General features: G+C 45.1%; 1 protein-coding gene across 1 annotated transcript in view; it reads left to right on the plus strand.

Annotated features, from left to right (window-relative positions):
• Positions 1-322: 322 nt before the first annotated feature.
• Positions 323-24,397, plus strand: part of LOC310776081 (SH3 and multiple ankyrin repeat domains protein 1-like) — a gene marked incomplete at its 3' end in the record, with an annotated part of 54,602 nt that continues 30,527 nt past the window's right edge. The window contains exons 1-12 of the mRNA XM_083636231.1: positions 323-848; positions 8,394-8,597; positions 10,414-10,485; positions 10,574-10,682; positions 13,615-13,766; positions 15,769-15,936; positions 16,644-16,685; positions 20,432-20,548; positions 20,805-20,882; positions 21,080-21,146; positions 21,358-21,530; positions 21,704-21,833. Coding sequence (XP_083492357.1) covers positions 354-848; positions 8,394-8,597; positions 10,414-10,485; positions 10,574-10,682; positions 13,615-13,766; positions 15,769-15,936; positions 16,644-16,685; positions 20,432-20,548; positions 20,805-20,882; positions 21,080-21,146; positions 21,358-21,530; positions 21,704-21,833 — 1,807 coding nt within the window. The 5' untranslated portion in view covers positions 323-353. The remainder of the gene's footprint in view (positions 849-8,393; positions 8,598-10,413; positions 10,486-10,573; positions 10,683-13,614; positions 13,767-15,768; positions 15,937-16,643; positions 16,686-20,431; positions 20,549-20,804; positions 20,883-21,079; positions 21,147-21,357; positions 21,531-21,703; positions 21,834-24,397) is intronic.

Consider the following 24,397-nt stretch of genomic DNA (forward strand, 5'->3'; position numbering starts at 1 on the left):
CAGTCCTACATCAGCCTGCTATTCCCTTGTGCATTCCCAGTGGCAAAATGGAAAAATGTGGACCAGCTCTGTGCTCATTCACACATGTCGACTGTTAGCATTGCCTGTTTCTATTATTGCATTTTGTCTTTTACAAACGTGAATAATATACACACTCATTGATCGCTACAACAGTACACACACCTATGTCATTATCAATGAATAAATAACCCAAGTTTTTACTCCCTTCTCTGCCTGTTTCCCGCAGCATGTTTCTAGAGATGAAGACAGAGTCTCATGGGACAGCCATGTCTTGTCTCCATGACAGCTGTGTCACTCAGCCCTCTCTGCAGTGACCCCCTGCACAGCAAAGGATGCTGGGAAATAACAGGCACTTTTATGATCCCGGTCAGGACGACAACGATGGGGAGGATGAGGAGGAGGAAGAGGAGCAGGGGAGAGAAGGGGAAGACGAGCGTGACGCGGAGAACGGAGGGCTAGAGGGACTGGAGGAGGCCCAGATGAGGGGAGGCCGACAATCATGTCAAGGCGGCGGCGAGGCGGGAAAGCCGTCGGCCGTTGTGGTGGGCAGACAGAGGGCGGACCGGCCGCTCAGGCCCGGCACCCGGCCGGTCCCTCACATGTCCAGTCAAGCCCTGTATCATCAACCAGCCAGTAAGCAGCAGCAGCAGCAGCAGCATCATTTCATCCCGGCCAATCAGCAGCCTCATCATCACCCCGGCATGAGCACGGCGCTGCAGAAGAGGCGGGCCCACATGGAGCGCAGCATGACCACCGTGGCCCCGCTGGAAGACACCCACCTGACCATGATGGTGTTCCGCATCGGCATCCCTGACATCAAGCAGACAGTAGGTGCATGTTGTCTGTTAGTCTAACCCTAACCCTGTCTGTTAGTCTAACCCTAACCCTGTCTGTTAGTCTAACCCTAACCCTGTCTGTTAGTCTAACCCTAACCCTGTCTGTTAGTCTAACCCTAACCCTAACCCTGTCTGTTAGTCTAACCCTAACCCTGTCTGTTAGTCTAACCCTAACCCTGTCTGTTAGTCTAACCCTAACCCTGTCTGTTAGTCTAACCCTAACCCTGTCTGTTAGTCTAACCCTAACCCTGTCTGTTAGTCTAACCCTAACCCTGTCTGTTAGTCTAACCCTAACCCTGTCTGTTAGTCTAACCCTAAACCTGTCTGTTAGTCTAACCCTAAACCTGTCTGTTAGTCTAACCCTAACCCTGTCTGTTAGTCTAACCCTAACCCTGTCTGTTAGTCTAACCCTAACCCTGTCTGTTAGTCTAACCCTAACCCTGTCTGTTAGTCTAACCCTAACCCTGTCTGTTAGTCTAACCCTAACCCTGTCTGTTAATCTAACCCTAACCCTGTCTGTTAGTCTAACCCTAACCCTGTCTGTTAGTCTAACCCTAACCCTGTCTGTTAATCTAACCCTAACCCTAACCCCACCCTAACCCTAACCCTAACCCACAACACTCTGTGTGTGTGATACTCACTTCATCAAGCTGACAGTAGGTGCAGGCTGTCTGTTAGTCTAACCCTAACCCTGTCTGTTAGTCTAACCCTAACCCTGTCTGTTAGTCTAACCCTAACCCTGTCTGTTAGTCTAACCCTAACCCTGTCTGTTAGTCTAACCCTAACCCTGTCTGTTAGTCTAACCCTAACCCTGTCTGTTAGTCTAACCCTAATCCACAACACTCTGTGTGTGATACTCACTTCATGTGAAACATCAAGCAGTCCCAGCTTCTTTTGGACCATGAACTAGAAAAAGTGTTTGTGGTGCAAACAGAGGTTTTCAAAGGGGAATCTTTTGGTTATTCCTTCAGCCAGGCTCTTTGCCTGTTCCAAATTTCCTGGAAACAGAAAGAATACGTGATTATATGAAGGTTTACGTCACCAACATGTTTACATGAAGGTTTACGTCACCAACATGTTTTGGCATTATGCCTTCTTCGGGGTGTCATGGAAACCAAAATAATCCCAATGCATTTTGCCTCCGAAACCTCTGTTTGCACCCCAAACATGTATTCCCCCCCCCCAAATCTTATGAGCGTACCTCTTACCATTTCAAAGCATTTTCATTCCAATTCCCCCACCCTAGCCCAGGGAGGATCCCGATCTCGACTCTCCTCGTCCCTGGCACCTCAATGGTGGAACGAGCTTCCACCTTCGGTCAGGACTGCTGAATCACTGCCGATCTTTCGGAAAAGACTAAAGACACACCTTTTCAGGCTCCATCTGGGCCCTTCTTGATCTAACTTCGTCTCTCTCTTTCCTTATTAAAAAAAAAAAAAAAAAAAAAAAACCTAACCAACCTTGTACCACTAACCTAAACTTGTACCACTGTTCCTTCAGAAGTTGTAGTTGTCATAGACTGTGCTCCATAGTTGATTGTTCTATTGCTGACAAAAGAATGTGTTATTGTAAGTCGCTTTGGATAAAAGCGTCTGCCAAATGACGTAATGTAATGTAACGTAATGTAATGGATGAACCCCAAAGGGAAGCATAGGTTGAGGCGATGTCTCGTCATAGACACCGGGTTAGCTGGCTCAGCCTGGCTGGGGGCGTGGTCAGGGTGGGGTAAATCCCCCGTTCGATCCATTCAGCAAAGTTAGGATTTAGCTGCTAGCCCAGCCCAGGCAGACACGATCGGGGATTTAACCACCGCAAGTAAACGCACATCTGAACAGACGTCTTGTGTTCTGCTCTAGAATCCCCAAACCTGTAGTTTAGAGCCGCAGCACCGTCCTTTGGTGAGTCAGCCTATTGAGATATATGGGCGGTTTTACCCCACTCGCGCGCCAGCCATATAACATTTTGTGGGCGTTCCCACACATGCCGACGTCTCTATAGCCAGTGAAATAAGTACAGTAGGTAAAAATAAATAAAAAATGCACAAGGTAACTGGCTGCCCCGGGTCACGTATGCTCATAATTAGTTTCCCAAACGGAAGTGAGCATGTATTCACACTTCCTGTACAGCAGCTGTCACAGCGGAGGGCAGGTGTGAATTGTCCACACACACCACATCCAGGTGAGAATGGGCGCCCCACTGTAACCCCTCCCCGCCCCAATCCTTTCTCCATTTCCAACTCCCTGAACATGGCGACTGTTCTACATGTCAGCTAATCTGCCCTCAATATAACAGTAATTGCTAATTATCTAATAGGTTTTTAATGAGTTTGGGGGTGGGGGGGGGGGGGTGCTGGGGGAGCGAGTATCGCTGAAAGAGGCATGGATGCATCTCATGCGTTTGTGTTGCTCATATAGGGCTCCATTGGCCATCACACTCAGCCTCCTGCCCACCAGCACAAAGTACTCTGCTGTACGCTCAGCACCCCGGAGCCCACAGTGGGCCTCTGATTGAACTGAATTGAAGGGAGATGGAGAGAGCTGCTATAGGGAGCGAATTTTAGAAGCTGGCAAAAGAGACAGAGATGGAGCGCGGGAGGAAAATGGTGGGGAGAAGAACGCAATGAGGAGAGATGAAAAAAGCAAAGATATATTTACAAATACCAAAAAAACTGCAGGATGAAGATCTGAGCCACTCTCCCGAGCAGATGCAAGTGTTGCAGGAAAGATCCCAGAAAAATGAGGAAAGTGTCCCCTCTTATAGACGTGTATTACATTCTCTCTTACAGTCTACTCTCTCAGGGATTAGCCACGCACACACACACATACACACACACACACACACACACACACACACACACACACACACACACACACACACACACACACACACACACTTGTGCCTATGCACTACACTGCACACTTATGACATATACTGCCATAAGTGTGTACACAGACACACACATACTGTACGACTCACATATGCACGTGCACACACACACACACACACATACATACACACACACACACACACACGCACGCACACACACACACCCTCTCCTCATGTGGTTTACCTCCCAGGGACCACCAAGACATTGCTACGGCAACGGGTGCCTGCCTCCTTTAATGAACTGGTTGCCATGCCAATAGCGTTGGCTACACTATCAAACAGTGCAACCCCAGTGGGGGGGGGGGGGGGGGGGGGGGGGCGCCTAATGGGGCGGCTGGGGAGGGAGGAGAACATGGAAGTCTGCTGAGCTGTGCAATTTTACACCGTTGTCCAGAATGGAACAATAGTACAGATCCATACATCTCATTCATGCGTCTCACTCCTGCCCCTGAAGCCGCCTGCGCTCGCTGAAGCCCGTCCCGCCCCTCCAGCCTGTGATAGACCCTTTTCACAGGGGCCATTTTTGTGTCAAAAAGGCAGGGTAAACACAGGTGCAAGCAAAACACTAATGAGGGTTTCCAAATTCCAATCATGGAAGTTGGAAACCCTCATTAGTGTTTTGCTTGCACCTCTGTTTATTCTGCCTTTTCGACACAAAAATGGGCCCCGTGAAAAGGGTCTATCGGGAGAGGGATGAAAAAGCTCGTCCACCCGTGGAAAAGCATGGGAATGAAATAGTAGGGCTATGAGCAAACGGCCAGTGTACAAATCAGCGTGAAATCTAGTTAAGCATACCAGATGCATATAATACAGCAAATCAGCGTGAAATCTAGTTAAGCATACCAGACGCACTGCCAAGGTATTTGTTCTCATTGTGGCCGTTGAGCCTCTGGTGTATCGCACACATATACTGTAAGAGGCAAACCACTTTGTTCTTTCTCTCATGGATTGTGCGGCAGATCTAACATTGTGCCATGCAGAGATAAAAGTCTAAAATAACCAAGAGGAACTATATGTCAAGAGGAACTACAGTATAATGTATGTCAACAGGAACTATATGTTGCCAGTATAGAATCTTTACTTCCTCATTGGTTTAGAAGAGTTGTGCAAATGTGCGTTGAATATCCTCACAGCAGACAGAGACTACCTAGCCTATACATAACCTTATTGCCATGAATAGGTCAGCGATGAATTATTTAAAGATAATGCATTCATATTCAGCACACAACCACACACACACACACACACACACACACACCACATCATTATTATATCACTCATTACAGTCGGATGCTATGATACTGCGCCTACTTGGGACATCAAATAAAGTTGAGAGGTCGTGGAGATACCCGCACACCAACACATCAATACATCGTGACTCGTCAGTCTAGTAGTAGCCCACCAAGTGGCCGGGTACAACGACGCTGGACTGCTGTAAAAAAAGAACGTCACATGTGACATACCAGCTCAGTGGCCTTGTGGTCTGAGTGTCCGCCCTAAGACTGGGAAGTCGTGAGTTCGATCACCGGCCGAGTCATACCAAAGACTATAAAAATAGGACCAATTTGCCTCCCTGCTTGGCACTCAGCATCAAAATGGTTGGAATTGGGGGGTTAGATCACCATATGATTCCCGAGCGCGGCGCTGCTGCTGCTCACCGCTCCCCCAGGGGATGGGTCAAATGCGGAGAACAAATTTCACACATTGTGTGACAATCAGTGGGAATTTACCTTTACCTTACATGATTTTAGATGGGTCAGAGTAATATTTGCGGTGTATCTTGCCCATTCTATGGCCAGACGAGTTGTAATATATTGTCATGTCATGGTGTTTTGGGGTCATTAATAAATGAGATCGATTGTTATTTTTCTATAGTTTTTGGGGGTAATGCTATTTTACATTGAAGTCAACGGGGAGAGGCTTGTGTTTTCCCCCTAAAAGGCGGGAACATGTGCCGCCTACAAAATGGCATATTGCCGATCTGATGTACAGTATAACTTAATAAACAGTCCAGGTGCAGAGCTGCATGCAGATATCTGTGAGGTCAAAGGGCAGAAAATGAACTGCTTTTTAAATTCACTTTTTATTTTTTACACTTTTTATCTCTGTTCTGACCTCACAGATGTCTTGAATTAAAGAGACACTATTCTTGCATTGATCTCAGCATCTGGACTGTTTGAGGCTCTGTTCTTTTTGCCCAGAGATATTAGTACATGTACATCACTCACTAATCATCATGCAAATCCATGAAGCTGTGACTGTATCAAACCATACTCTCTCTGTCTCTCTCTCCCTCTGTGTGTGTGTGTGTGTGTCTCTCTCTCTCTCTCTTGCTCTCCCTCTCTCTCCCTCTCTCCCTCACACACACACACACACACACACACACACACAACATATGAAACCTGACTAAATGAAAGGATTTATCTGCTGCTTTGGAGGTAGAAGTAATCTCTCATTGGTTGGGTTGAGTTGGGTGGGCGGCAGGGGCGGTTCTAGGCCTTTTTTGGGTGGGCTTTAGCCCACCCAAAAATAGTCTCAGCCCACCCAAAAAACATTTTTTTTTTTTTTTTTTTTTTTTTTTCTCTCCAGATCCATGGTGGTCATTAGAAGCAGTTTCTGTTAAAATTATCTTTATTTATTATTTATTTTTGCTTTAAAACTATTTTTTAATTTTCTGCTTAAAGTTCATGAAAAAAAGTGGCATTCTTGTTTTTCCCCACAATAATTTCATAATACCATTTGTAATGCCACCGTTGTAGTGCTGTTGTTCAAAATTAAAGTACATTTTCTCAGATTTATTGGTGTCTTTCTAGTCACACAATTTAATAGTCAGTGTTTCCCATACACTGATCTATTTGTGGTGGTACACCCTATATAGATTTTGATCCCCACAAATACTGCCACATATTAATTTCAACTAGTTGACTGCAAACTCCTGCTTTAGTGCTTACAGTATATTATTATCTTTTATTATCTATTATTTTCTTACGGGGGGGCATGGACCGCTGAACCCCCTAGGGGTTCAGCGGTCCATGACCTTTGGGTGGGCTGAGCCCACCCAAAGGTCTGATGCTAAAACCGCCCCTGGTGGGCGGAGCCAAATAACCACAGTTTTTCTGGCCAAGTAACAACTAGCCAAGGGAGGCAGGTGGTAAGAGAGGAGGAAGCTAATATATTATTGAGCTCAGCCACTAATGGGGGGGGGGGGGGGGTGGGGGTGAGCTGTGCATGATAAGCGTGTGACGACATGGGAACTATGAATATTTTAAGTAGAGCTCCTCCTCTCCCGTTCATATTTTAAGTAGAGCTCCTCCTCTCCCGTTCATATTTTAACTAGAGCTCCTCCTCTCCCGTTCATATTTTAAGTAGAGCTCCTCCTCTCCCGTTCATATTTTAACTAGAGCTCCTCCTCTCCCGTTCATATTTTAACTAGAGCTCCTCCTCTCCCGTTCATATTTTAAGTAGAGCTCCTCCTCTCCCGCTCATATTTTAACTAGAGCTCCTCCTCTCCCGTTCATATTTTAACTAGAGCTCCTCCTCTCCCGTTCATATTTTAAGTAGAGCTCCTCCTCTCCCGTTCATATTTTAACTAGAGCTCCTCCTCTCCCGTTCATATTTTAAGTAGAGCTCCTCCTCTCCCGTTCATATTTTAACTAGAGCTCCTCCTCTCCCGTTCATATTTTAAGTAGAGCTCCTCCTCTCCCGTTCATATTTTAACTAGAGCTCCTCCTCTCCCGTTCATATTTTAACTAGAGCTCCTCCTCTCCCCTTCATATTTTAAGTAGAGCTCCTCCTCTCCCGTTCATATTTTAACTAGAGCTCCTCCTCTCCCGTTCATATTTTAACTAGAGCTCCTCCTCTCCCGTTCATATTTTAACTAGAGCTCCTCCTCTCCCGTTCATATTTTAACTAGAGCTCCTCCTCTCCCGTTCATATTTTAACTAGAGCTACTCCTCTCCCGTTCATATTTTAAGTAGAGCTCCTCCTCTCCCGTTCATATTTTAACTAGAGCTCTTCCTCTCCCGTTCATATTTTAAGTAGAGCTCCTCCTCTCCCGTTCATATTTTAACTAGAGCTCCTCCTCTCCCGTTCATATTTTAACTAGAGCTCCTCCTCTCCCGTTCATATTTTAAGTAGAGCTCCTCCTCTCCCGTTCATATTTTAACTAGAGCTCCTCCTCTCCCGTTCATATTTTAACTAGAGCTCCTCCTCTCCCGTTCATATTTTAAGTAGAGCTCCTCCTCTCCCGTTCATATTTTAAGTAGAGCTCCTCCTCTCCCGTTTGCCAGTTGGCTAACATGTGAACTTGAGGTTTGACTTAAAGGATTACTCCACCGATTTTCAACCAGCTTTGTATCATTAATTTAGTTTGACAGTTATTGAGAGTTGATTTGAGTTAAGTTGTGGACCTGTGATGTCATCCATGCACAAATTACATCACTGGTCCACAACTTAACTCAAATCTCCTCCCAATAACTGTCAAACTAAATTAACGTCTTCAAAACTGTTACAGTTTTCGGATATACTACTGATTTTGTAATGCTACAAAGCTGGTTGAAAATCGGCGGTGTTCAGATAAGAAATGTCTGTACAGCTCAAATCTCCAAATGAACCCCCCACCTGTGGTGTGTGCTCTGTGCCATCTGTCAGAGGTGTCTCCAGTTTGACCCGGACTCGTCGGTGTGGAGCGCCAAGCAGCAGGTCATCTGCTCTCTGAGCGAGTCGCTGTGGGACGTCTGGAACTACGGCCTCTTCCAGCCCGCAGGGGACGGACGCGACGCCAAGTTCTTGGAGGAGGAACGAGCCCTGCGAGACTACCCACAATCCTTCGAGAAAGGGGTGCCTTACCTAGAGGTAGGTACGGTAGGTAGGTAGGTAGGTGGGTGGGTGGGTGCAGACAGACGGTGCTAAGTGCATTTGGGAGTGTATTTGACTTGTTTGTGATTAAAGGTGTTAGAACCCGCCTCAAGGAAGTAACAAAAGAGGGAGCCATACAACAAAGTAAAAGCTATAATATTATGTATTATTATTTATTAATATTATTTATGAACTAAAACGAATGAAATAACTAGACAACACAAACTACAAAGAACAGCACAAAAGATGCATCGATGAGGAGAGAGAGCGACACTGAATGGTCTGCAGGCTTTTAAAGGCCAAAGAGTACACTGGTCCCAGGTGGACCCAATCAGCCTAACGACCCCAACCTTCAGGCTCCTGCACTGGGAGTGGGAGGGTTGTCACAAAGGGGCCATTAAAAGGGGGCATTCTACCAAAAAGGACTTTAATTATTTTTTATGTATTTGTACACAGATCATTCTTCCATGCTGTCTGTTACACTGCATAAGCTGACACCTAACACTTAGCAAAGCTAAGTAACATTGATAAATGTATCAAGATGACTTAGTTTGCTTCTGTTTTGAGTAATTAGCTCTCAGGATCAGAGAAAATGCAGTCTTGTAACATCACAGGTACAGGAACTTATTCAATTCAATTCAATTCAATTCAAAAACTTTATTGTCTGTCACAACGCAACAGAAATTTTTCATTTGACCAGGCTCAGGTGCATGTTACAAAACACATTAAAAACACACAGACACATATAATAAAAAACAAAACAGTGTTAAGATGTTAAAAGTGCAGTGCCCATTTAAAAGACATTTAATTGTCCATAACATTTTATTTAAATCATCTGAGCTTTTACAGTTCAGTGATATTGATGAATTGCATTATACTTTGAAACCTTAGGACTCACAACTCATTAAACAAGAGTAGAAAAATAGACCATTTTTGCAGAAGAACAAGTTATATTTGATCCTCATCAGTGCAATGGATGAACTGTGAACAAATCCTCGCAAAGACAAAATCAACTCCATGGATTCAATTTGCATTCGGTAGATTGTGTAACCTACAAATTCAAAACTGAAGCAAATGTGTCCCTGTCTTTTGGAAAGTGGGTTGCAAGATGACATAGATTTACACTGTGGTTTCTCATGCTGTGATACAGTGATGTTACAGCGCCCTCCGGTGGTTCATCTGCCGTAAATGTCCATGACCCTGGGCGGGGCTCAAAGTATGCACAGTACTCAGAGTTTGGCTTGAAACCAGACAAGTGTTTCCATTCTTGACAAGGTGCCAGGTGTAAACATGGCTGTGTAGTGAGGCATCTTCTTAAAGGGAAACTGCACTCTGCTACTCGCATTGATCTTGGATCAGTCTATATTTTAGATCAGTCTACATTTCCAGACTGATCTCGATTTCAGGCTTCATGCCTTTTGGTGGATGCTTTTACCCAGAATCCCAGAACTGTGAGTGCATTTATTTTCAACATGGGTGGTCTCAGTGGGAATCATAGCTCTAACCCAGGCAATATTGGTCCCATGCTCTACAGTACACATACAGACACAAGTGTCTCCTAAAACTAGGAACAGAGAGAACCCAAACTAAATTATCTTCAAGATAATCCTGGAGTTGTCCCAATGACAGTGAATGGGAGACAGGCGGGTTAACAGGGATAATGTTACTTTTTCAGCTGCTAGACTGTAATAAACACATCTACATGAAGAGCTTTGAGTCATGAGGAATGGAATCCATGTGTGTTACAGACTACAGTAACTACATACAGTAACTTGAATCAAAATGTTCACACAAATCATCTTCTGGTCCGCAGTTTAGGTACAAAACCAGAGTGTATAAACAGACAAATCTGGATGAAAAAGTACTCGCCAAACTCAGCACAAAGGTAGGTCTTTCTTGTCTATTGGATAAACACATTGCTGCTGCGCAGTATTTATTTCCACTGACACACTTCCCCTTCTTCACTCTTCAAGGCCAGTCTGAAGAAGTTCCTGGAGTACGTTCAGACTGGAGCATTAGAGAAGATAGCAAAGGTCCTGGAAAAAGGTCTTGACCCCAATTATCATGACCCTGACAATGGAGGTGAGTTTGTCACATGCCTGTAATTATTTTCTGACTTTGTGAAATTATTTTTAACCTGGTCCATAGCATGGTTTATCATTTGTTTTCAAATAAACAGCTAAGTGAGTGCTTTAAAAGTAGAGTAAGCAAAACATAATCTGGCTGCATCTCGAATTATTATTATTATTATTATTATTATTATTATTATTATTATTATTATTATTGTTGTTGTTGTTGTTAGGGTTAGTCTTCAACACTGTTAAAAAAATAAACATTACTGGCGGTGTACTTGGTTTATTTTCCTTACTCCCATGGATAATTGGCCAAATCTAGATGGCATAATGTCACATCAAGCTATTCCCAGCAGCTACAATGGCGTTTGTGTTTAAGTGATCTAATCAGGTTTTAGTGTCAGTCCCTCAGAATCAAAGAGCGAGGCCACTAAAACCCAACAATCATACAGTAAGAAATCCACTGTACGAGAGAAGAGACCATTTTCCAACAACCGGCACACAATTCTGTCGCGATGCCTTCTGGGAAATGTAGGAAATCGGCTCTTTCACACCGGCCTTGAAAGCCGAAAAATGCACGGAAAATAGGATTAGCGCCTCCGATGTGAAAGTCGTGAACGCGCTTTGGTGGACAATTGTTTTACGCCTTTTGTCCCACGACGGGAGGTAGTAACAGCGCCGGGTTACCTGGCAACCTGCCTCCACTTGAAAGGTCGTCGCAGCGAGCCGGAAAAGGTGCGAATGGTCTGCTCATTCATAAAAAAAATTACAGGGGAAATCACCTCATGTATCAAGAAAGTGCATGAGTGAAAGTAGGTTAGGCTTTATGCTCAAACGATGTTGACATTAGTAGGTAGGCTACAATTAACGGATATAATAATAAGCTTCAGAGGGCTATAGCTGTCTGTGGCGAGTTGGTCTGAGGTTATTCCCTCTCGAAATCAGCTCTGTGCATTCCCTTACAAAAACTACTAACGAAGTAGTCATGTGCATTTATAGCCTATACTATTCCCCCGACGAACGTTATGCAGACTGCAGCTGTTTGATATGCGGGCGGTCGTGTATCGTTCCAATTTTAGTAGGACACCATATCGATCTGCCCGCCCACCATGCGAGTGCACTATCCTCCCTGCTCAGCGGACTAGGAGGGAAGTCTTGTTGAATGAATTCGTTCATCATACAGTAGCCTAGGCTACACTAACCTATGAAAATATACATTTGGGCTAGGAGGAGCAGGAAATCCCTCCGCTCGTCTTTCAATCCGGGAGCAGGGGATTTCACCTGAAAGTACACAGCAGCATGGTAATGTGGCCATGCTGCTTGGCTCGTGTGAAAGCAATTTCTGTGGCGAGGCGGCTGGCTTTACGGGACTCCTAAACGGCAATTTTTGCGCGATCTGTGTGTGAAAGAGCCTACTAACTGATGTAGAAGTAGAAGAGGCAGGAGGTAAAGTGGGTAGGACACACAGACTGTAGAAAATGTACGTACAGTACATAGTAAGTGTGACGTCACCCATTGGTTTGTAGACTCGCGTTTTGAAGCCTCGAGTTTGGCATATTGGCCGCTGCCATCTTGGTTCTCGCGAGTGGGCTAGCTCTTGCGAGTGGTTTTACAGAGGAAGCTGTGTGAAGTGATCTTGAAAGCTGTAGTTCCTCAAATGGCCACTTGAGGCAGGACCCGGAAGGGAGTCGTTCCCCGTTCACCCCATGTTCAAATGACCCACTTTGTGACAGTGATTAAGCATGTTTACTGAATGGACCGAAACAGGCTTTTGGCCTACACACATAGCTAATGCCACCTTTCATAACAACTGTACGGGGGCAGATTTTTTATATCACTCACCTGTTTAGAGTAAAATAGACGATAGAAAAGACTATGTTTTGGGGGTGATTGACAGGTCGCCTGTCCAGTGATCGCGCAGCTTGCCGATCACGGACCAATAGCAGGTGGAGCTGCGGCTCTGGGAAACCCCCCGTCTCGCGTGAGCTGCACAAGGACCCCAAGATGGCGACAGGCCACTTCAACACGGGAGTCCAAAAAACAACGGTAGGCTCCGCCCATGCATATACAGTGAATGGTTCTCACACAGCACCAGGGGTTTCCCACAGAGCCGCAGCGCCACCTGCTAATTGGTCCGTAATTGGCGATCTGCGCAATCACTGGACAGGCGACCTGTCAATACATGCTCTTTTTTTTATCGTCTATTTTACTCCAAACGGGTGAGGTATATAAAACTTCCCCCCCCCGTATAGTTGTCATGAAAGGTTAAATTTGCTATAGACGGTTTTCACGGAATCGTGTTGTTAGGGAACTGTTTGAAACCTAGCTTATTTCCTGTCAGCTATTGTATTAGCAAACACTGCAGCAGGAAGTAAGCTATAGGTGCAATCTAGAATGTTTATTTTGTCAAGTTAAAACCGTCTATAGAGACCAAAACCGTTTTTTGCACCAGGCTGTAAACATGTTTATTTCTGATTTCTAACTCTTTCTTTTAACATGGGGGTCAATGGGGATTTTTTGCTCTCACAGGATTTACTGGCTTTTGGAGCCAGCCTCAAGTGGCCATTCGAGGAACTGCAATTTTTGGCACTTCCACTTAGGCCTCATTTTATACAAAACCGGTACTCCCCCCCCCCCCCCCTCCCTTGGTAGTACACATAAAGTAACAACACTTAATCCTAAAATAACACCTGGAATGAAACTGATATTTAACAGTGTAAGAGTAAGCAGGTGGATGTTTTTCTTTCAAAATCTGACCTGAACATTCGCATGATTAAGTTGATCTCTTCTTATGCTCACACCTCCTCCAACCATCTCCTTTCTGTTTCCTCAATATTCATATTTATTTATATACTCTCTTTATCAATTATCCCCTCTCTCTCCGCCATAATCTCCCATCTCTCTTCCTCTTTCCCTACTTTGTCTCTTTCTCCATGCTTCAGAGACGCCCCTCTCTGTGGCGATGCAGGCCGCCATGACGGTGGAGGGCATCCGGCTGCTGGTTCAGGGTGGCGCTCATTTGGACTTCAGGACCAGAGACGGGCTGACGGCCGTGCACTACGCTGTCAGCGCTCACAATCACATCGGGCTGCTGGTATTAATGAGGACTTCTCATGAAATCACATGCATGCAAACTGCAGACACACATGCAAGTAAGGCTGGGTGATAGGGATGAAATTAATATCCCGATAATCATGATCAATTATTTCAATATCCTTATGCGATATCTGCAAAACATTGTGTTACATAATTCGATTGTTGTCCTGCATGGTAAATAATATTCCCTCATGTGTTTCAGATCTCATTTGAGATCCCTTTTTCAGATCTCACTTAGATCTTTTATTTAGTGTAAAGCACTTTGTACTAATGGTTTTGAAAGGTGCTATATAAATAAACTTTATAGTTTATAAAACATTTAATAAAGTTTATTATTATTATTATTTTGTTTTGATTTGAACAAAGTATTTGCTTTTCATCATTAATGTAGACAATAAAATTGTGTATCGCAATAATGCAATACAGTATTAAGTGCTGTATTTACAATATGATTCTAAAAGACAACACAAACAATAATATTGCGTTATTGCCCAGCCCTACACCCAAGCGTGTGCGTGTGTGTGTGTGTGTGCGTGTGCGTGTGTGTGTGTGCGTGCGTGTTTGTGTGTGTGTGTGCGTGTGCGTGTGTGTGTGTGTGTGTGCGTGTGTGTGCGTGTGCGTGCGTGTGTGCGTATATTCTCGTTTTCTATCTCTCTCCTTGTACACACAACAGTACGTAGACTTATACAGTGGAATAGAAGAGAAAACTTTAATGTCCCTATTTCAACATTCAGCAAAATGCATACTGTGCAGGAATAAAGCCGTTTCAGTGCTTAATTGTCAACAACCCTCAGGAGCAGTGGTGTTGTCTACGTGATACGCAGGTATACGCAGTATACACACTGTGAAATGACTCAGATTTGCGTATGCACACTGGGAAATGCGCTATGATACGTATCGTTTTCAATTTCCATTTATAAAATTCACCCTGTGCGCTCTGTGTGTTACCCTACGTTCACACACAGCACCCAAGCCTTGCCTTTACCCACGCTTTTAAATAGCCGTCCTTTTTAGTCAATGAGGCTGTGTACACAGGGCGCCTCAACGTGAACCTTCCGTGCACCCACGCCTCGCCTGAGCTGCGCCGATTTTTACGTGAGTTCTATTCAAGGCGACTAGGCGCGTGAAGGCAGACTTTTTCTGTCAAGCCATGAAAGAAAAACGCGACAATATCCGTGGGAAATGGCAAAGTCAACTGAATTTCAAAATAAAATGGTGTTACAGCGTTGAGCAGAGAGAGAGAGATTGACGGGTGGCTATCACGTGGAGCTTTCTCCCCGTCGGTAAACACATCTTCAGGAGAGAGAATAGCAACGAAGAAGCAAGATGAAGCTAGCTGACGCCAGAGCTGTAGAAGGGTTCCGACATCTCCATTCCCTCCAATGGACCAGTTTTTTTCCAGGAAGTAGGTCCTGGAACTCTTGAGTAAAAAAAGCAGCACTGTCGAGTTGCAGCAAAATAGACAGTTTGTGTTGTACTTTTGAAAGGGTTTTTCATCCCTTGAATCAAATTGTACATTATCAGCTTTATTTTAGCATGCAAAAGTAGCGCGAGAGTACCATTCCTGGCTGTTCATTGGCTAATGAGTCTCGCATTTTGGTCCTCCGCTGACGCCACTCTCTCTCTAGAGGACACTAGCTGAAGCTATTCTGTAAATTTGGGGAGGAACAACAACAACAAAAAAATTGCCCTAACCCCCCCCCCCCCCCCCCCCCCCCCCCCGAGTCAGAGTCAGTATACCCTCTGAAAAAAGGTAGACTACACCACTGCTCAGGAGCACATATCAAGATAAAGTACATGCTATACAATACATACAATATACAATACACCAGTGGTTCTTCGCGGAGGCTATTTGCCTCCACGTCGTGCATTAAACGCACACCTAGTGGTTGATGATCCCTTACATTATTCTTACATGTTTAACTGCAAAAAACAGTTCAAAACATCGTGTCAAATCAGAATTATGAAAGCCGTGGCTTTGTCCCTGTGCCTTCCTGCAGGCTCTCTTGGCCCTGGGAGCGTCTCCGGACTACAGAGACCGCTGTGGCCTAACGCCGCTGTACCACACCGTGCTGACAGGGGGCGACACCTCCTGCTGCGAATCCCTGCTCTACTACAGGGCAAGGCTGGGCACCAGGGACGAGAATGGCTGGGACGAGTCCCACCAGGTAGCAATGGACAGTTGCCTATCCAGACTTATGATCGACTGACCAAATATCCATCCATCCATTCATCCATCCATTCATCATGCCAGAACCATACCAGTACCATCTACCATGGTACTGGTATTGTGTTCCACTTCCTTGTGAGTTTCCATATGGTTTTCTTTCATATTTGTATGTGTAGAGTCATCTCTGGTCGGTCTGTTTCCTTCTTCATCTCTCTCTTCAACACGCCGCCACTTCCCTGTCTTAAGGCTTTTTCCACAAAGAGCGACGCGAATAAACAGCAGGAAATTGCGAGGCGAATGACCCGCCTGACTATTCACAGCAACAGATGTGCACATGTCGGAAGCGAATTTCAGAAAAATCGATCTTGATCCGAAAAAATAAAAGCTGCAATATCGCTCAGCGAAACTTTCGCCATTGGTATGCACGGTTGCCTCGATATAGGTTTGAAAATTATTGACGTGCGAATTAATCGCACGAAAAAAAACACCCCGGTATGTAGGGACCTCGTTGTTGTCACGACTCACGTACCATCACCCTTCTCTCTCTCTCTCTCTCTCTCTCTCTCTCTCTCCCGGCGCTCTCTCTCTCTCTCTCTCTCTCTCTCTCTCTCTCTCGGCGCTCTCTCACGCCCCTCCATCGTATGACATTCACTCGCTCATCTTTGCATTCTCTCTCCTTCCTCCCCTTCTCTCTTTCCCATATAGCACAGGGATGAAGAGGAGTATGGAATGCAAGAAATACATAAGGTACCCATCATCCTGCCATCGTCGCTCCATCCACATCAGACCATGTCTGGGTCTCTCTCTCATACCCCCTTACCACCATCTGGAACCTGGTGCTGGTGCTGGGGCCGGTGCCGGTCCAACGTTGGTTCAATTGTGAACCTTCTTGCTTCTCCACGAGCTAGCGCCTAGCGCTGAATACGTCTGGATGCTTTGCAACATGGCTATCGTACATGGTTAGCCCATAAATGTTACTATATCTTCATAAATAACCATGCAAAAAAGGGAATATCTTAGTTGAATGTAGATGCAAAGGACTTTTATTGACTATATTGACTTTATTGACTTTTATGACTATTATTTATTTATTTATTTATTTATTTATTTGTATTCAGGGGAGGAGGAGGAAATGAGCACTGAGATATCAGACAAACTATGGGAGGGAGGTTTGGAGCACATCAATGCTCTAATAATGAACGACACTAGCCCTGTTCGGAATCGGTCCCTATGACAGAAATAGTGGACTATTTAGTGTGTCGCCATTTTTTTTTATAGTGTCCGAATTCTCAGCTGTTAATTTGATTCACTATTTAGTCCACTATAAAATACCCACGATGCACAGTGATTTCTAGTGAACAGCGAATGTACCCTACATTTTCGCCGGTAGGCTATACCACAATGCAATGCGTTTGTCTTTACCGAAGGAGAAGAAAGTCGTTAGCTCGCGAGCTAACAAGCTTGTGAGCTACTTGACCAGCAAAGCTTGCCATTAGGAGACAGCACCATAGTTGACAAAACCACACATGCACGCAATTAGAATTTCAACGATTTATTTAGTATTTAGCCGTCAAAACATGCAATAGTTGGAATAGTGGAATCAGACCCATTTATTGTTATTCTAGGAGTGTCTGATAATACTATGAAATTGACCAACACCCAGCAATGCTTCCTATCCTACAGTATAGTCTCATCACTGCAAGGAGGTTGCTTCTCATGCACTGGGGGGGAAATGAAGCCCCTCCCACAAAGAAGACCTTACGAACACACTCCACTTAGAAAGAATAAGGTACACTCTTATGGACAAACTCCCATATTTTGATAAGGTGTGGTCGCCTCTAATTCAGTATCTTGCACTTGCAAAATAAAATTGGCACTTTCCTCTCAATATCAACAAAATAACGATTGACAGAAGAATAGGGTGAGGCTGGAGCAGAGTCAGGAATAGAACTGAGAGACTAAGTTAACGGAGAGCCTTTTATTTTTTTTCTCCTATGTTCTGTATCTGTATTGATAATTGTATGTATGTGTACATGTTCAAAATTTAAAAGAGCATTTCATGATTGAACTTATATCTGTATAAATGGAATATAACACATACTGCATGTAGGCCTACATATGTTATATGTGTGTGTTATATGTGTGTGTAGCCTATATATATATATATATATTGACATGCTCAAATGAAACACATTTTAAACATTTATTCAGGGGACTCTCTGAGAGCAATGCTCTCTTTTTCAGCGCCCTGTTCACAATCACACACACATTCACACCTGGAAGCTGACCAGTACAACCACAGTCTGATCTGCTGGCCACTATGAGAGCAGCTCCACTGGAGCTCTTGGGGGTTAAGGGCCTTGCTCAAGGGCACCTCAGTGGTGGTAATGAGGGAGGTGCAAACGCTGCCTTTTCACTTTCCCCACCCAGATTTATCCTCCCGGGCCTAGGGATTGAACCGACAAGCTCCTTTCTCTAACTTCTTGGGCCACTACTGCCCCAATATAACACGCATTTCAGAAGAATCACTATTCACAATGTCTCTCCCCTGCCGCTGGCCGCTCGCGGCTCCCTGCTCCGGCTGCTCCTGGCTCCCTGCTCCGGCCGCATCCACCACAGGCTGCTTTGTTTTAGTTTGAGTCAGACTTTGGATGCAGTTATTTTAGATACGACGATGCTTCGCTCCATGTGATGATGATGTATCCATTCACCCAGCCCCTCGGCTATGCCCTGCTTCCTTCACCATGCCGCCCCCAGCCCCTGACGTCAAACTGTGCTTTCAGTCTAGTCCAGCAAAGAGCCGGTGCCACTCTGGAACCAGAGAGCCCGGATCAGAAAGAAAGAAAGATGAGAATAAACTGAACCGCAAATGGAAGAAGCCACCACATAGCCTACTCCAGTTTCCTCACTCCTGTTCCAATTAAAGTCATCTCAAGCTGTGTCTCATTCTGAAAGAACATTGGATATGATCTTCTTCTTCCCAGCAAGCATTTTTCGGTTGAAAAGACGTTTAAAAAACGTTTAGGGTCAACGTTGAAAAAACGTGCAAGGAAGGTTTGAAAGTGAAAGTTTTTTCACCCACTATTTGCAGACGTTTATTGAACGTTCAGATTTAGACCATATTTCACCAGGAAATTAAATTAAAAATTCAGCAGCGCACACGGGATTCGCTTTCCCACATTCAAGCCAGTCCGCTCTACGCGCTGAGCTATATATTTTCTTATACTCTGTAGAGAGCTGGGCACATATATACTCTATCTCGCACACAACTTGTAGACTACATGATTGTCGACATCGGAGGACAAGTTATTTTATGTGATGTGTGTACGAGACTATTATATTAATGTAACAGACTAAAATTATGTTGTGTGTGTGTGTTGTCTATAGGCTGTAGCCTATGGCTTCAGAGGTTAACTTCATTTAACACCAGAGACTGAGGAGGTACACAGAGCCTCGTATACAGTCTGTACAATAACATAGCGTGCCCAGAGCACCTCGTTCCGCACTTGGTGCAGACCGGTGCAGACTTGCTTTGGTCTAGTCTAGTCAGTCACGGTTAGTATAGCTAGCAAGTAAGTACTTGCGTTACTGCGTTGTTGCAGGAACTGAATTCATTATTTTATAGTATTGCACTAAACTATTAACCATAGTTGTGTCCTGGAAGCTTTTTGCTGGCACCACATAGCCTATATAGTCCCATATTTATGATATTTCATGTGACATAAAATGCGTTGAAATGTAGTTTTCGTATAGACCAGATTTCAACTCTCAGTTACACAATAAAATGGACAAATGCCAATTCACACACTATCAATATTGCCTCTATTCCAAGCTACAACAAATGTTTTAACAATATGATGCACCAAATTGTGTTTTTTTACACGTTGACGTTGTAACCGCATTTTAGCCGGTTGAAAAGAGGGTGAAATTAGGTCTTAGACGTTCAAACCCAATATCACCCAGATTTCAACTAAAAATCAACGTTGAAAAAACGTTTTGTGCTCGCTGGGTTAGACCCGTTGGGTACATTGCCCACATTATGTCTCAGTGGCATGCTAGTAGATTAGCGCTTGTGCTGCAAGCCGGTTATCATGGTATCTTATTTTGGCTTCCGCCGCCCCCGTGCCCTATGTTTTCCTCCGTTATTTTGTATCTGTCTTGTGTTATTTTAGTCTCTGTCTTATGTTATTTTGTATCTGTCTTATGTTATTTTAGTCTCTGCAGAAAAAAACACATATGAGGAAACCTGTCGGCCTACTGGAGGCTTATTTCTGTTGTTTTAATGTTGCGTCAATTGTGGCTCTAAATGTTGGATGTAAGACATTTTCTCTCCTTTCTCTTTGCAGCTTGTTCTTAATTTATTTATTTCTATTCACTTCTTTCTAATGTACTCAAACAGTTCTATATGAAAGTCATAATTTCCCCTTGTCTCCTCCTATATTTTCTAATCCTTTTTTTCTGTTATCTTTCTATCACACTCTTGGCATTGAAAGGCTTGCCAGAACGGCTTTGCGCAGCACTTGGAGCACCTTCTGTTCTATGGGGCAGACAGCACCTCTCAGAATGCCTCGGGGAACTCTGCCCTTCACATCTGTGCCCTGTACGACAAGGCAAGTATGACAACCGCTTCTCTAGAGAGGCAAAGTGGAACGTCACTTCCTGCTTCAGCACTGTACCAGAGATTTTGGGAAAATGGGAAAATAAATGGCGGATGAAAATCTCTGGTACAGTGCTGAAGCAGGAAGTGACATTCCACTTTGCCTCTCAATGGAAGTATTACTGTGTTACTAAAACGATGACTTCAAAGAGAACAGCTGCCGTGTTTAAGTCATGTTAACCGACCACTATCCCTCTCTGACCAATCAGGAAAGCTGTGTGCGTGTTCTTCTGTACAGGGGAGCGAATAAGGAGGCAAAGAACAAGCATGGCCACACCCCTTTTCAGGTAAATAGTACAACTGGCAACTCATAGCTTTGACAAATCAAGTCTAATGTGTTTGTGCAGCAGTTTTGATCAATGGGCTTGTCACCAACTGCTTTACAGAAAACAAAGGGGCTCAAATACAGACAAAAATGAGATAACAGCACAAGGCAGAGTAATAATAATAATAATAATGAGAGATGTGTTTACTTTTTTTGCAGCTAGCTGTAATGTCTGGCCATTTTGAACTCGGGGAAATCATCAAAAACCATAGAGATTGTGACGTAGGTAAGCCTTCATGTCAAACTTTGTCTCTTCTGAAGGGGCCATCAAGTCTTGTAATCTAGTTCCACTACTTGCTGCACTAAGATCTCCTGAATCTGTCAACTATTTACCCTCACAATTTCCATCCTGTCTCTCTCCATCTCCCCCCGTCACACCTCCCTCACTCCTCACTGCCGACGCCATATTAAACCTCACCATCACGCCTCACCTCCAGTGCCCTTTTTGGAATCACCAAAGTATGTTCCCCAGCGAAATGAGGGCAGCCGCACGCTGCCTCTCCCCTCCTTCCAAAACCCCCTACTGCGCGCTAACAGCGATAACATCACGGCCCAGCCTGACCCTCTGGCCCCGCCCAACAAGGCCGCGACCAATCCCTTCCCCGCACAGGTACTGAGGGCCACTGGGTCGATGTCAAACCACTGACGTAGCCCCTCCGAGACTATAACTCTGTTAATGTGCTTTGGTGACGCTGCAGTGCTTCCTCAGGCTCTTAATGTTGTGTTTTGGGGTTTCTCTGCCCCGCTGGGACTCGGACGTTCTGTGTGTTTGGGACCTTGCAGCGCAGAGCTTCGGTGGGCATGAGGAGCTCCAGCAGCCCCAGAGCTCGCACTCGCTCCCCGTCCGGAGGGAGGGGAGGCCAGAGCGACACCGAGGAGAGACACCGCCAGCCACCCGAGGAGAGACACCGCCAGCCACCCGAGGAGAGACACCGCCAGCCACCCGAGGAGAGACACCGCCAGCCACGAGGCAGACAGGGGTGAGGAGATGCCAACCAATGGAGACGCGAACACGAACAGAGCAGTGGGCTCTATAGACGGTTTTCACCAGAGCGCAACCCCACAGCACTTCCTTTTTCTCAGCATTCGGCAAACTGCAGAAATATTCACTCGACATTTTGTTTTCGCTGCTCAGCTGTATAGACGGTTTTCACGGAATGGTCAGTCCTGCACTTGAATGTTTTTTTTTCTTTTATGTCCATAGCAAACACTGCAACAGGAAGTGAGCGGGGGTTCAATTTAGAATGTTTTTGTTGTCAAGTTAAAACCGTCTATAGCTTAGATCACTATTCTGTTCTATTGTAGCATGTTTCGTGTCAGTCGGACTTATGGTGACTTATGGTGGCCATAACTTCTCGTTCATAGTCTTAAATTTACACAATTTCACAGAACCAATTTCACAGAACCACTGGTGTAGGTAATGGTATGGTGATGTTATTAAACACGGAACCACTGGTGTAGGTAATGTTATGGTGATGTTATTAAACACGGAACCACTGGTGTAGGTAATGTTATGGTGATGTTATTAAACACGGAAACAGTGCAAATAGTCATCCTCCTTCCATCCTCCCTTTGATTTGTGTACATTCAGCACAGCACAGGAGAATCAGTACAGGGGAATCAGCACAGGGGAATCAGCACAGGGGACTCAGTATAGCGGAATCAGCACAGGGGAATCAGCACAGGGGACTCAGCAAAGGGGAATCAGCACAGGGGACTCAGTATAGCGGAATCAGCACAGGGGAATCAGCACAGGGGAATCAGTACAGGGGAATCAGCACAGGGGAATCAGCACAGGGGAATCAGCACAGGGGACTCAGTATAGCGGAATCAGCACAGGGGAATCAGCACAGGGGAATCAGTACAGGGGAATCAGCACGGGGGAATCAGCACGGGGGAATCAGCACAGGGGAATCAGCACGGGGGAATCAGCACAGGGGACTCAGCACAGGGGACTCAGTATAGCGGAATCAGCACAGGGGAATCAGCACAGGGGAATCAGCACAGGGGACTCAGTATAGCGGAATCAGCACAGGGGAATCAGCACAGGGGAATCAGTATAGCGGAATCAGCACAGGGGACTCAGTATAGGGGACTCAGCACAGGGGACTCAGTATAGGGGAATCAGTACAGGGGAATCGGCACAGGGGAATCAGTATAGGGGAATCAGTACAGGGGAATCGGCACAGGGGAATCAGTATAGGGGAATCAGTACAGGGGAATCAGCACAGGGGAATCAGCACATTGGACTCAGTATAGCGGAATCAGCACAGGGGACTCAGCACAGGGGACTCAGTATAGCGGAATCAGCACAGGGGACTCAAGATTCAAGATTCAAGATTTTTATTGTCACTCCATGGTACAAGTATCACGTGTGAAATTCTTGTGCTGTGGACTCCGTTTACAACATAGTACAAATATAGCAGGGCATATGAGTGCAAAAACAACAAGAGACACAACAAGCAATAAGGCAGTATAGTGATAAGACAAGTCAGAGACAGTGGCATATTCACTGCACATAGGTGCACATGTCGTGTGCATACTTTAGACGTGCTTAAACATTTTAAATTCTGCGTAGTTGACATACAGGTGCAAATAACATATTCCTTATTAAACATACAATTAAACTCGGCATTTTAAATTCGGCGTATTTGACATACAGGTGCAAATAGCATATTCCTTATTAAACATACAATTAAACGTTAGACATACGTAATGGTAGCAGCTACAGTACGGTACAGTGCGGCTACTACACTATTTGTGTATGTTAAGGAGTCTCGTGGCCTGCGGGAAGAAACTGTTCCTCAAGCGATTTGTGCGTGCTTTCGGAACCCTGTATCTTCTCCCTGAGGGAGCAGTTGGCTGTTGTGGGGATGGTTTGTGTCTTTGATGATCTTCAGGGACCTCCTGAGGCACCGCTGTTTATACAGTTCATGCAGATCTGGCAACTCACATTCTGTTACGTGCTGGGCCGCGCGTCTCACTCTCCGTAGCGCCCTGCGGTCCATGGTGGTACAGTTCCTGTACCAGGTGGTGAAGCCGCCAGTCAGCAGGCTTTCAATGGTGCCTCTGTAGAAATCCCTGAGGATTTCTTTCCTTAGCCTCAGTATAGCGGAATAAGCACAGGGGAATCAGCACAGGGGAATCAGTACAGGTGCTGGGTTTGTTTAGAGCAGTGTTTCTCAAACAGTGGTCCGCGGACCACTGGTGGTCCACGGGTGCCCCCTAGTGGTCCGCGAGTAGATTTATATTTGTTTCCTTTTTTTTTACCTCCCACTATCCAATCAGAGAAATGTTTACATTTTCTGGGAAACTCAAGGTCATATCATGATGCCTGTAAAGGACTACCGTATATGTATTTTTTCACCCCGAATCCAACGCCACCACCCCTGACTCTCTACGACTTACGGTTGTGGAGATACGTCCACTCTGCCTGCAGGGCTACAGGAGAGAGACAGCGTACAGCGGGTGGTTGGG

Source organism: Poromitra crassiceps (assembly GCF_964638095.1).
Source record: "Poromitra crassiceps genome assembly, chromosome: 4".
NCBI classification, from domain to species: Eukaryota; Metazoa; Chordata; class Actinopteri; order Beryciformes; family Melamphaidae; genus Poromitra; species Poromitra crassiceps.